Source organism: Mauremys reevesii, linkage group 9, assembly GCF_016161935.1.
Source record: "Mauremys reevesii isolate NIE-2019 linkage group 9, ASM1616193v1, whole genome shotgun sequence".
In the NCBI taxonomy this organism is placed as follows: domain Eukaryota; kingdom Metazoa; phylum Chordata; order Testudines; family Geoemydidae; genus Mauremys; species Mauremys reevesii.
The window spans coordinates 75,322,624-75,334,837 of NC_052631.1; the positions used below are offsets into that span (position 1 = coordinate 75,322,624).

Here is a 12,214-nt window from a genome sequence, read left to right on the forward strand (position 1 = left end):
AACCATCTGTCTGACTATCTATCTATAAAACCCCCTCTTCGTGGACACCTCCCTTTATTTAATTGTACAGTGATTTTTAGGTGGGGGCTGTGGGAACTGAGATAATAACAGTCTGAGTATCTTCTCTTTATATCATCTGCTAAATTAACCAATATAGTTCAAAAGGTGGAACACGCAGGGGAAGGTGCCTATATTGCAGAAATCACATATCAGTGCATAAAGGAGAAGCTGTAACACAGTTACTGGACACTGTTTTTCAAGGATCATGGCGCCTTCCTTCATTATCTGGCTCAAGTTCCATTTCCATATTGTTTTCTCTTGTAAATCACATGATGATAGAAATTTCTGCATAATGACTTAATGAGTGAGAATTAGCTCATGTTTGCACTCCAGTACTGATCAGAAAAACCAGTCCTCATATTTACATACAGGGAGGAACAATTTTTTGGTATATTGTCATCCTCAGAGCATCCTTCACTTCCTTGTGTCCTCAGGCTGTAGATCAGGGGGTTCAGCATGGGGATCACAAGGGTATAGAACCCGGCCACCATTTTCCCCCAGTCCACTGAGGTGCCAGACGAGGGTCATAAATATGTAAAGATCAAGATCCCATATAAGAAGGAAACGACACTCAGGTGGGAGGCGCAGGTGGAGAAGGCTTTGTGCCTTCCTGCTGTGGAGCGGATCCTCAGGATGGCAAAGATGATGTAAATGTAGGAGATGAGGATGGTGAAAACGGTGCCTATTGTTTCTATGGCTGCCAAGATGAAATGCACTCACTTATTGATGAGAAAGTCAGAGCAGATTTCTTGGAGTGGGTGAATATCACAGAAGAAATGATGGAGGACATTGGAGTGGCCAAAGGACAGACTGAATTCAGTACACATATGCACAGTGGCATTGGCGCAGGCGCCTAGAGCGAGGCTAGAGAAAGGCAAGGAGAATATTGGTGTTCAATTCCAGCAATTGTCACGCACTACAGCTGCTATCACTGGGTTGAGAAGAGCTGTATTAAATGTCGGAGGGATTTTTGGAGCAGGTTGGCAGAGCTTGGGATATGAGAAGAGATGCGTGTGCACTTTCTGGGATCAAATATACCTCATTTAAATGCTGAATGTGGTTGATTGTCTCTGCAGAGGTGTAAAAGTGTGTCTTCTTGCCATGGGAGTTATCAGCAGTCTGGTGTGCACACGACCAGTCCATCAGACCTCTGCATTAACAAAGGTTTGGGGCATTTAATTTCCCAGCTCTTCTCCACTGCCTCGCGCTCCCTGGCATTTTTACGCAGTCACAGAGTGTATTGGTCCCTATTAATTAATCCCTTAACTGCTCCAGCATCATCTCCTCATCTCCCATCCAGCACAGCCTGGCTCTTCTGCCTAAGCACTCCTCCCCATTGAGAGGCAGAAATCAGCACATTGAGGAGCTGTCTGGAAGATTCAGGAACAGTACAGGGATTAGTGTGGAGTCAGTGGTGATATTTTTGGAAGGAGGACAGATATGAACATGGGGCTTTGGGGGACAGAAAGCTAAAGCCTCTTCAACATCCCTCACTGCACAGGTTTGACCTCCTGTTTCATAGATATCAAAGACAGACGGGACCACTGTGATCCTTTAGCATGACCTCCTGGATGACACAGCCCAGAGAAGGTCCCCAAAATAATTCCAAGAGCATGACAAATAATCCAAACTGAGACACTGCACCCCATGTTCTTCACAGTTATATTATTATGATATGATTATGACATAAGCGTAATGTATTTTATGGAAGATCAGTCAGGTGAGGTGTCATTGGAAAGGTTATGGTTTGCTGAATATGGTTATCCTATTTGTGTGCATGTATCATTTTTGTATCCAAAGTAATGAACATTGACTATACATCTGTATTTCAAAATGTAGTTACACCCACTAGGCAAAATGCTCTCCGTCTAGATGGTTCGCTGGGAAGTACACACTGAGGCTATGGCTACACTTAGCGCTGTACAGCACTGCTGCGGGAGCGCTCCCGCGGCAGCGCTTTGAAGCGCGAGTGTGGTTGGAGTGCCAGCGCTGGGAGAGAGCTCTCCCAGCACTGTCCGTACTCCACCTCCCTATGGGGATTAACGTACAGCGCTGGGAGTCGTGCTCCCAGCGCTGGGGCTCTGATCACACTGGTGCTTTGCAGTGCCGCAACTTGCAGCGCTGGAGGGGGTGTTTTTTCACACCCTGCTGCAGCGCTGCAAATCTGCAAGTGTAGCCATGGCCTCAGTTTAATGAGTCATTAGGAAGAAACAACAGGCCTTAGGAAAAGCTTATCTCCCACCTGGGGGGCCTTCCTGAGGATGCTACAGCCAGCCTCTGAGTAATGGCTGCTGTAACACTACAGAGACATGTGACCAAGTCACCTGGTGCTGGACTCCATCTTGGGACTCAGTATTTTTCCACTGCCTGGCATGGGAACCAAGCTTTAAAACAAAGGGTTCCCGCCATATGCAAAAGCTATATAAGGCAGGGGAGTGACATCATCTTGGTTCTTCACTGATTCCCCACCCAAGCAGACTCATGGAAACACCTAAGGAACAAAGACTGAACTGAGGGAAGTGCTGAACCCAGGCTAAAGGGATTTTTAGCCTGTGAATGGAATGCCTGGGGATTCCAAGCTGTAAGCAAGTGCAGCTTGTCCCTTAAGAATCTGCAGCCTGCTTGTTTCATCTCTTAGGGTAAGGATATGCTATTCATATCAAATCTATTTAGTATATTAAGCCTAGTTTGCATTTTTTATTTGCTAGGTAATCTGCTTTGATCTGTTTGTTATCCATTATAATCACTTAAAAATCTATCTCTTGTAGGTAAGAAACTTGTTTTTCTTTATCTAAAACCAGTGTGTGGGAATCATAACTCAGGGAGAGAAAGCTGATGCATAATCCTCTCCACATTGAGGGAGGGGGCAAATTTTACGAGCTTATGCTGTTCAGTTCCCTGTACAGTGCAAGATGGTATAATTTGGGGTTTATATATCTGTATATATGCCTTAGGAACTGGGAGGTGTCCTAGCTGAAGCCTTCACGTGCAAGGGCTGGTTAAAGAGCCTGCCTGCAGGTAACTGCAGCTGAATGTGTTCCTACCTGTATGTATGCTGGTGATAGTGCAGGCTGGAGAGGGATTGGCAGCTTGTCACAGCAGTACAAGGTAAAAGGGAGCCCAGGCTCATGGGTCGGGGGGCTCATTGGTACCCAAGTCCCAGGTGGCACGTAGGGAGGAACCCATCACACATACTTGATTTAAAAATTGCCAGTAATGGAGAATCCACCACGTCCCTTGGTAAATTGTTACCATGGATAATTACTCTCATCATTAAAACTTTACACCTTATTGCCAGTCCAAATTTGTTTAGCTTCAACTTGCAGCCATTGGATTGTGTTAAACCTTTGTCTGCTACATTGAATAGCCCATTATTAAATATTTGTTCCCCATGTTGGCTGTATAAACTGTGATCAAGCCACCCTCAACCTTCGCTTTGTCAAGCTAAATAGATTGAGCTTTTTGAATCTGCCACTGTACACCACGTTTTCTAATCCTTTAGTCATTCTGGTGGTTCTTTTCTGAACCATCTCCAATTTATCAACATCTGTCTTTCATTGTGGCCACCAGAACTGGATACAGTTTCACAGCAGTGGTCACACCAGTGTCACATATAGAGGTAAAATAACCTCTCTATTCCTATTCAAGATTCCCCTTTTCATGCATCCCATGATCAGATTAACTGTTTTGGCCGCAGCATCACACTTGGAGCTCATGTTCAGCTGTTTATCCACCATGACCCCCAAATCATTTTCAGAGTCACTGCTTCCCAGGATAGAGTCCCCCATTTGGTAAGCCTAGATTTTTGTTCCTAGATGTGTACATTTCCCACTCTACTCTTCAATGCACTGTTATATATACACACACACACACCTCAGACCCCACATTCCCTCCACCTGTTGCTGTAGCACTGATTTGGAGGTGAGGTGTGATTTCCCTCCAAGACCTGACAGTAGTCCAAGATGGAAAACAGGCAAACAAAATACTCGTGCGGCCCAGAAAACAGACTGGGCTTACCCCGCTGTTCCACACATAGCAACAGGTAGAGTCTCTGTGAAGGGAGCTGAGTTCCTAACCCCCTGAATGCCTGCAAGGGTCAGGGTGAACATTCTGGGCAGTAGTGAAAAGCAAAGCAAAACAAAGATGTTTCTTCTACCTCTCCAGAGGATCCAGCCAGGAGAGACTCTTCAGCTGGGTAAGCAGTCCCTGCTCTGTTGAAGCCTTACAGAGAAAACATATCATAAAACAATCAAAGGGTCTAAAAAAGGCACATTTGGCTTCCCAAGTGCCAACCACCTTCCACATGGAGACCTGGCAGGTTACAGTCTTAAAATCCCTTCAGGTAGGTTTTGCCCCCTTAATTAATGGCTCATGCCAGTTTGCTGGATCAAAACAAGGGCCCCTCAGTTAGTTTAAATTCAGCCTTTATACCCAAAAGGCTTTCTCTGTTTTTGAGGCCTCCTGAAACAGGTAAAACCAATCACTGCCACTTACCCCAAAGGTCAAAGCTTCAAAGGCTAGGTTTTGCATTACTCATCCCCCAGAGGCCACGGGAAACCCACCCAGTGAAACCAGAACATACAAATACACATAACACTTATTGATACACAGGTCTATGAATATTCTCTGGGCACATCTTAAAATGACAGTCAATAATGTTGTCATGTTTCCTGAGTTTTTGCTCACCAACATACAGATAACGTTGATAAAGTTGATGCAATGGTCTGAACACCATGCCTGGGTTTGTCATGTCTGTCACAGATGTATATACAGGACCAAATTCTCAGCAGGCATAACTTGGTTGAAGTCATTGACTTCTAATGACAATGCTTTGTTTGTGTGTATTTTTGTTAGCTGCCTCTTAGATACATGAGAGGAACAAACCCATACAAAGCTTTTAGTATAGACGACCAGGCAACCAGGTAAATTATATGTGGACCTCCATGAAACAGAAAGGACCGTTGGTGAGTAAGTAGAAGGTTGTACAAAATGAGTGGGCTATCATTGTATAAGGCAGTGCTTAAATGCCCAAAAGTGGCTCAATGAGGCATGCCCTTTACTCCAGGTAAGACCCGGTAATGAAAGCTTGTAAACATGACCGGAGTTCATACAAATATTCAGTGATTTGAATGACTCAAATATTCAAAACCTAGACGGCAAATAATAAACACATGCACACACACAATTGTTATTATAAAATATAAAGTATTTTTCAGACACTCTCATTATTAGAGGGCCCAACCCATGTGTCTAAAACAAATAAATAATAATACTGATGCCTATTTCTTACATTAGTAGCTCTTACAGCACTTCACTGTCTTTTTTTTTCCTTTAAAGTATCTACCCTCACAAAACCCCTCGGAAGCAGGGCAGTGCCACCATCTCCATTGTACAGGTGGGGAACTGAGGCACAGAGCGGCTAAGTGACTTGCTTGAGGTCACACAGGACATCCACTGTGGACCAAGAAATTGAAGCCAGGTTTTCCATGTCCTCAGCCAGTGCCTGAACCACTGGACCAGCCTACCCTTCACTTGAGGCTGGCAATGCAGCCTTAGCATAAAATGGCTCCAAACTGGATGCTGAGCAGCTCTGAGAATCTGGCTACTTGATCCTATTGGGATCCCGGTGAGAATCTGGCTACTTGATAAGAGGCAAACTCATAGCTGTTTGATACAGATCTCCTTGGAAACCTGCCCCTTAGTTCTTTTTGGTGCAAGATGCACAAGATTGGTTATCCACAGAAACCAAGATAATGATGTAGAGAACTCACTCCCCCCTTTTGCTCCTGTTTACTGTTAAAAACCCATTTCCATAGGTGCTGGAACTGGGGGTGCTGGAGGTGCTGCCACCCCCCCTCCATCCCCTGGCTTGAAGTAGTTTCCATCATATACAGGGTTTACAGTTTGGTTCAATGGCTCTCAACACCCCCACTATACAAACCGTTCCACACCCCTACCCATTCCTAACATTTAAATTCACTGAGAATAAATCTTCCTGTTTAGCATCCTTTGAAAGGCCTGTTTAACCTCCTTGTTCCTCAGGCTGTAGATCAGGGGGCTCAACATGGGGATCACAAAGGTATAAAGCAAAGAAATGATTTCATCATAGTCCATGAGGTACTTTGAACTGGGCCTTAAATAAATGAAAGAGCCTGCTCCATAGAGGATGGTGACGGCTGTTAGGTGGGAGAAGCAGGTGGAGAAGGCTTTGTGCCTGCCATTTATGGAGTTGATCTTTAGAATAGCGACCACAATGTATATGTAAGAGACGAGGATGATCAGGGGAGTAGATGTTATCACCACAACAGTACAGGTGAAATGAACAACATCTGTGATGCGAGTGTCAGAGCAAGACAGCTTCAGGACAGGGGGCACATCACAGAAGAAATGGTTGATGACATTTGAGTTGCAGAAGGACAAACGAAATATAAATATAGTTTGAACAACTGCATTTATGCAGCTCATGAAGTACGACACTAGCACCAGCAGCACACAAAACTGCTTGGACATGATGACAGTGTAGAGCAATGGGTTGCAGATGGCCATGAAGCGATCGTACGGCATGACACCCAAGAGATAGCATACACAGGACAACGCGACGCATAAGAAGAAGAATTGCAGAGCACACCCAGCGAACAAAATGACTTTTCTCGCTGTTACTAAAGTAATCAGTGTACTGGAAGTGATAATGGTGGCGTATCCGACATCTAAGAGGGCCAGGTAGCTGATGAAAAAGTACATAGGGGTGTGAAGCTGGGAGTCAGTCCCAATTAAGGTGACCAAGGTGAGGTTCCCCACTAGGGTCAGCAGGTAGATCAACAGAAACATCACAAGGAGGATAACCTGCAGCTTCGGGTTTTCTGTGAATCCTAACAAGATGAACTCAGTCACTGCAGTGTGATTCCTTTCTGCCATTTATCCCAGATGCACTCTCCTCTGCAGGTGAGAAAGTGATGATTACACTGAAAGAGGAGACAAATGAGGGCTGATTGACAGTTTCAACAAAGCATAAACTCTTGACAGTGAATATATCTAAGGATTCCATAAGCCTCACACACACCATGAAGATCTCGGTTTCCCTCTACTGGCTGAACTACGTGGAGTATTATGAGTCCACTAGTGGCTTCAAGCTGTTTTTTATAGCTCTGGGAATGGTGGCTCGTGCTCTTCTAGCCAGAGGTATAACTTCTGCTGCTAACAACCGACCCATCTGCACAATACCATTTCTAGGTCCAGATTCTGATACAGTTACTCACATCAGTTGGTGCTACCACTGGGCAATGGGACTTTTTGCATGGCAAAGTACTATTTGATATATGGTGTGTGAAAGTATGTGGCATGGGTGCTTATGCACTTTCTATTATGGAGCAAGGCTAACTGTTTCATTAGCAGGGGTAGGCAGGGAGTTGCAGGAAAAAGACCTTTATTCAGCATGCTGAGGCTACCCAGTGTTCCATGCAGAGCCTCTAGGGAATCTGTCTTTCTGAACAGGGCAAAGCCAAATGTGACTCCAGTCTTGACTAGGGTATCTACCTGCTACTGCAATACAAATAGAAAATAACACTAAATAATTAATAATGTGCTAACTCACCTTGTTTATGAGAGGAATCTGGTGTCCTGCTAATCAATATCAAAGTTAACTGGAAACTGATTAATGTGAGATGCAATTTTGTGTAAAATTGAAAATATGCTTTAGTATTCCCGAATGACCTTTAAGGTGGCAGACCTAAAATGCTTTTATGATCTCTTCCCACCATCACTCATACTTAAAAAAATTCTTCTCTCTTTCTCCTTTAACAGTTGTAGGGTTTGATCCTGTGAACAACTGACAATCACGGGTAACTTTACTCACCAGAATAGTTCTATTGTATTTAGTGAACTACTCTTGTGCTTAACTGTTTGCAGGATCAGGCCCTTAGATAACACCAAAGTAAACATTAAGGTTTATTTTTCATATATACAAATTTCTTCCTTTCTGTTCTGGAGCATGCAATAAAACCATGTGATGTCTTTTTTTTCTGAACTTCTTGAGTGCTGGTGCAAATGCTGATGCTTACAATTTAAGTAAGTGGGTAGTATCTCTCACTTGAAAGGAATGGAAAAGCTGATTAAATGAGAATTGCTTTGGCCAAAAAGCTTGTTTAAACAGCCACCTCAGGGTGCCTAATAGTAACCACACAAAGTTTCAGATAATAGCTAACAAAATGAGGCTCAGTGCTATACTTGAATCCTTATGCCTGCACAAATCCTTGCGGGACTGAGCCCTAGGTTGAGTAATCTATTTAAATTACATTATAGGACACAAAGACAAAAGAAGAGAAAAGCACAAAATTAAGTGCAGAGAATTCAGTTTATTGAAGTCCAAATTTACAACTGAAGTTTACAACTTATTTCCCCCAAAACAAAAGCTACTTTTGAATTTAGGAGGAATAAATGTCCTTTTCATAATGTACAGACTATATCTTTTAAATAAGTTAATATCTTTGAAAAAAGAGCAATATGTTCCTTTTTTAATGTTGCAGTGCAACTTACAACTTACATGTCTGTGCAATGTACCATGAGGTATATGCCCAGTGAGCAACACACAGTGAAATTTTCCATTCATAAATTCTCATTGTAGACACACAAAAAGATAACCTGTGATAGAAAAAATGCAGCCAATTACAATAATTCACACAGAACTAATCTGAAAAGAGAAAATAAAAATAAACTAACATTCATAGGCTATAAATTAGTGGATCACCTCCCAACATAGGACAAGTATAAAATTAAGTATACTGTTGGGAAACTGAAGAAGTACTGTATTATCCAGGGGTTGAAATTTATTTTTACCTGTATGAGTCCAAAGTAATTCATTTTCTATCTCTGTAGCATCAGTGAGCTGAAGGACTTTATTTACTACAGAATCTAAATGGTGTCTACTCATAAAAGGGACCTTCAGATATAAATATGATGGTAATTATTATATTGCAGTCTGAAAATACCCAGCCATGTATAAACTGGAATACAATCCAGGATTCTTCCCTGGCTCAGATAGATATTTTGTCATCACCTCTCAGTTTTATTCCACAGCTAATTAGGAAAACATACAGCAGGTGGGGCTGAAACACCTGTAATGTGGACATACTGGTATGTGAAGCTTTGAATCTTCAAACTTCTTTTCAGGATGGCTCCTACTAAAATACCTTTTTTCTCTTTATGACCGAAAACATACATTTTCTTTTAGAAATAACCACAACATAGCTTTGTGATAAATAACAGTTCTGCCTCTAATACATATATACATATTGTCTGTAAACAAAAATGCCCACAAATCATGGAGTCTCCATGATTTTTATACAAGGCGCTATAGAATTTTTTGTTCTTGAAAACAGTCCTAGTGAAAGTTTGGTTTATAACCTCCTATTGCTACAGAAATAGTAAGAATGTTCATATTTACAAAAGAAAGACCATGGAGACTCCATAGCATTATTTGCTAATGATCTAGGTTAGCAGGATTTTCAAAATACAGTTTGTGAGCGTGTTCAGATTTGATTAACAGTACAGGTTGAACACCAGCAGTGTAATACTCTAGTGATTTGGTATTTCAACCCCTGAATATACAAAGACATTATTACTACAGCCTACTTCACAGTTTATATGCAAGTAAAGTGCAAGCCATAGTACAAGGGTGTCATACATTTAAGCATTATCTAAAATAGGCTCTCTATTTGTACAAGTCTTAATATCTACTTTAGTAAACTAGACAGATGTCACCTATGACCCAGCAATTTATGGTGTTACGAGGATATTTTCTTTTTAATTAATACAGCGTCAGTGTCAAGTGCAAAAGGACCCTTAATACTAGTGCTTTCCTCTTATTGTCTATCTTTTTCTCTTCCTAGCTTCTTAGACTCAATTGCTTCAGTTTCTTGGTAAAACAGAAGTCCTTACTGGATACTAAGCCTAATTTAGCATTTATAACAGGTCTCACTGTTACTTTGACCAGTGAACAGAATTTGTTGGTTAAGACGTGTTTTGTAGTTGCTAGTGACAAAATGCAAGAGAGAATCAAGATAATATGGAAATGTAAGTTATTTGCAACAGTCTGCCAGATGCATTTACAATAAGTAAAAACAGCTGTATTGAGACCCCACAAATGCCTCAGACTGTATAATACTCTAGAAGTTTGGGGACAGAAGTTTATTGGGCATTTCCAGTCAAGTAACATAGTTCTCTACCTATTTTATCTCTCGTATAACAACACCACTTACATCAAGTACTGCATATAGAGTGGCTGTAATGCACACTGTACAGTGCTCAACTGTCACATTTAATGCATGCAGTATGCGTACATATTTTAATAAAAATAGACAGTTCAATTTGTTTATTCCAGCACTGGCCTGTATTAAGAATGACTATAAAAATTTTCTGAATGCAGTGAATATACAGTCAGTATTTTTTTTAATGAGGTGTGTAACATTTTCATTAACACCAGATTGCAATAGTATATCAGCCATCTCAAAATCAGACAAAGGTTAAACAATATTAATTTTAATCTTCCTTCCAAATATGGAAGTATGGCATAAACTGTAACATGTAGAAAATAAGTTTTCTTTAAAAAAATGCTCCTTAATTCTATTAGTTATATTAAGATTAGAGAATCAGATGCCTATACATTAATAAATAGAGCTGATCATAATTAAAATACTGGTTCTGCTTATAAGAAGCTAAGGAAATAAAATCTTTTAAAAATCAACCATAAAAATATTACACTGTTACTTAAATAATACGAAATATAAAACAATTTTCCATTCACTAATGGATAACATGGCTGAGATTAGATTTAGATACTATGTGTTAAGACAACATCTTTGCAGGCTCCAAGCTACAGTATGTAAATTTATTTGGGTGGAAAAGGAGATAAAAGACAAAAGCAGAGCGAAATCTAGGACACCTATGAAAGCTTCTTCACAGCTGAGGTTTAACGAGAAAAATCTGATAGATGAAGAAGTAAAAGCAGGCAGTTTAATAAGATCTGATGGGTCAAAAAGGAGCTATAATACCTCTCCTCACATAAAAGTAACAGTCCACAAAAATCTAAGGCCCCAGCACAGCAATTAACCACAGGCTAAACTTTAAGCAAGTGCTTAGTTCCACTGACTCCAGTGGGACTTTGCATGTGCTAAAAGTTAAGCACCTTCTTCAATGTTTTAATAGATATGGGCCAGAGTGCTCAGCACCTTGCCCACGTTATCCCTAGCTGAGTTAATATTGCTATCACCATTGTTATCCAGTTTTTTGCATTCCCCTCTTGTGGGGTCCCAGAGTCCGGGCTCCAGCTCGAGCCCAAAGGTCTACTCTGCAATTTTATAACCCTGTAGCCTGAGCCCTGCAAGCCCAAGTTAGCTGACATGGGCCAGCCACAGGTGTTTTATTACAGTGTAGACATACCCCTTATGTCTTCCTTACAAATGCCTAGTTTCCGTATTTTGAAACGTAAGCCAATTAAATGCCACTTTAGGAAGTTCTCCCTTGTAGATATTACACTAACATTTGCACAGTTTGAATTGTGGTGTGCTGTGGCGGACATTTTAGAGGCACAGGTCCCCAATCCTGCAGAACAATCCATGCAGGCAGAGCCCTGATATCCTTGCTGACCCTTTTCAGGATTGGGTTCATGGTAGTAGCCCAGTTTTCTGATTTACCCGCATCAGTAAATTGGCATTTAGTCTGTAAATTAAATTATACTTCATATACCATTGGTCAATTGACCTCATACAGTCTCAAGTCTCACAGGTCTTTCTGGGACACTTGTGTCATGGGATAGTTAAGCCTTTGGGCTCAGATTCTCTGGAGCAGCTGAGTGGCACTTGGCACAAGTCCAGTGTGTTTAAAGGGAGCAAAAATTGCTTTAAGTCACCTTTGTGACTCCCTGACCCAAAGGCTATTAAATGTTGGCCAAACCTTAGGCATTCAGACAACTCTGTCTCACAATGACTTCCAACAGCTCCAAGGGGCTGACTGCCAGGGTTTGCCAGGATATAAGGAAGCCCCAGCTATGTTCCCTTTCTCATAGGCACATGCACTGTGTTAGTGAGTGAAAGGGCTTTACACAGCATGGTGGCCTCGTGCTACTGGAGGATTGCAGGAGATTGCATGTTGAGATAGTACT

The 12,214-nt window shown here is 41.6% G+C and overlaps 1 protein-coding gene across 1 annotated transcript; it reads right to left on the minus strand.

The window, feature by feature from the left end:
• Positions 1–6,036: 6,036 nt before the first annotated feature.
• On the minus strand, positions 6,037–6,975 carry LOC120371901 (olfactory receptor 1019-like). The gene has a single exon (XM_039488358.1). The coding sequence runs from the start codon at positions 6,973–6,975 to the stop codon at positions 6,037–6,039; it is 939 nt and encodes a 312-aa protein (XP_039344292.1).
• Between the last annotated feature and the right edge of the window lie 5,239 nt (positions 6,976–12,214).

What these genes read in the sequence shown, in the direction of transcription:
- LOC120371901 (XM_039488358.1), bottom strand. Translation starts at nt 6,975, where the DNA reads ATGGCAGAAAGGAATCACACTGCAGTGACTGAGTTCATCTTGTTAGGA.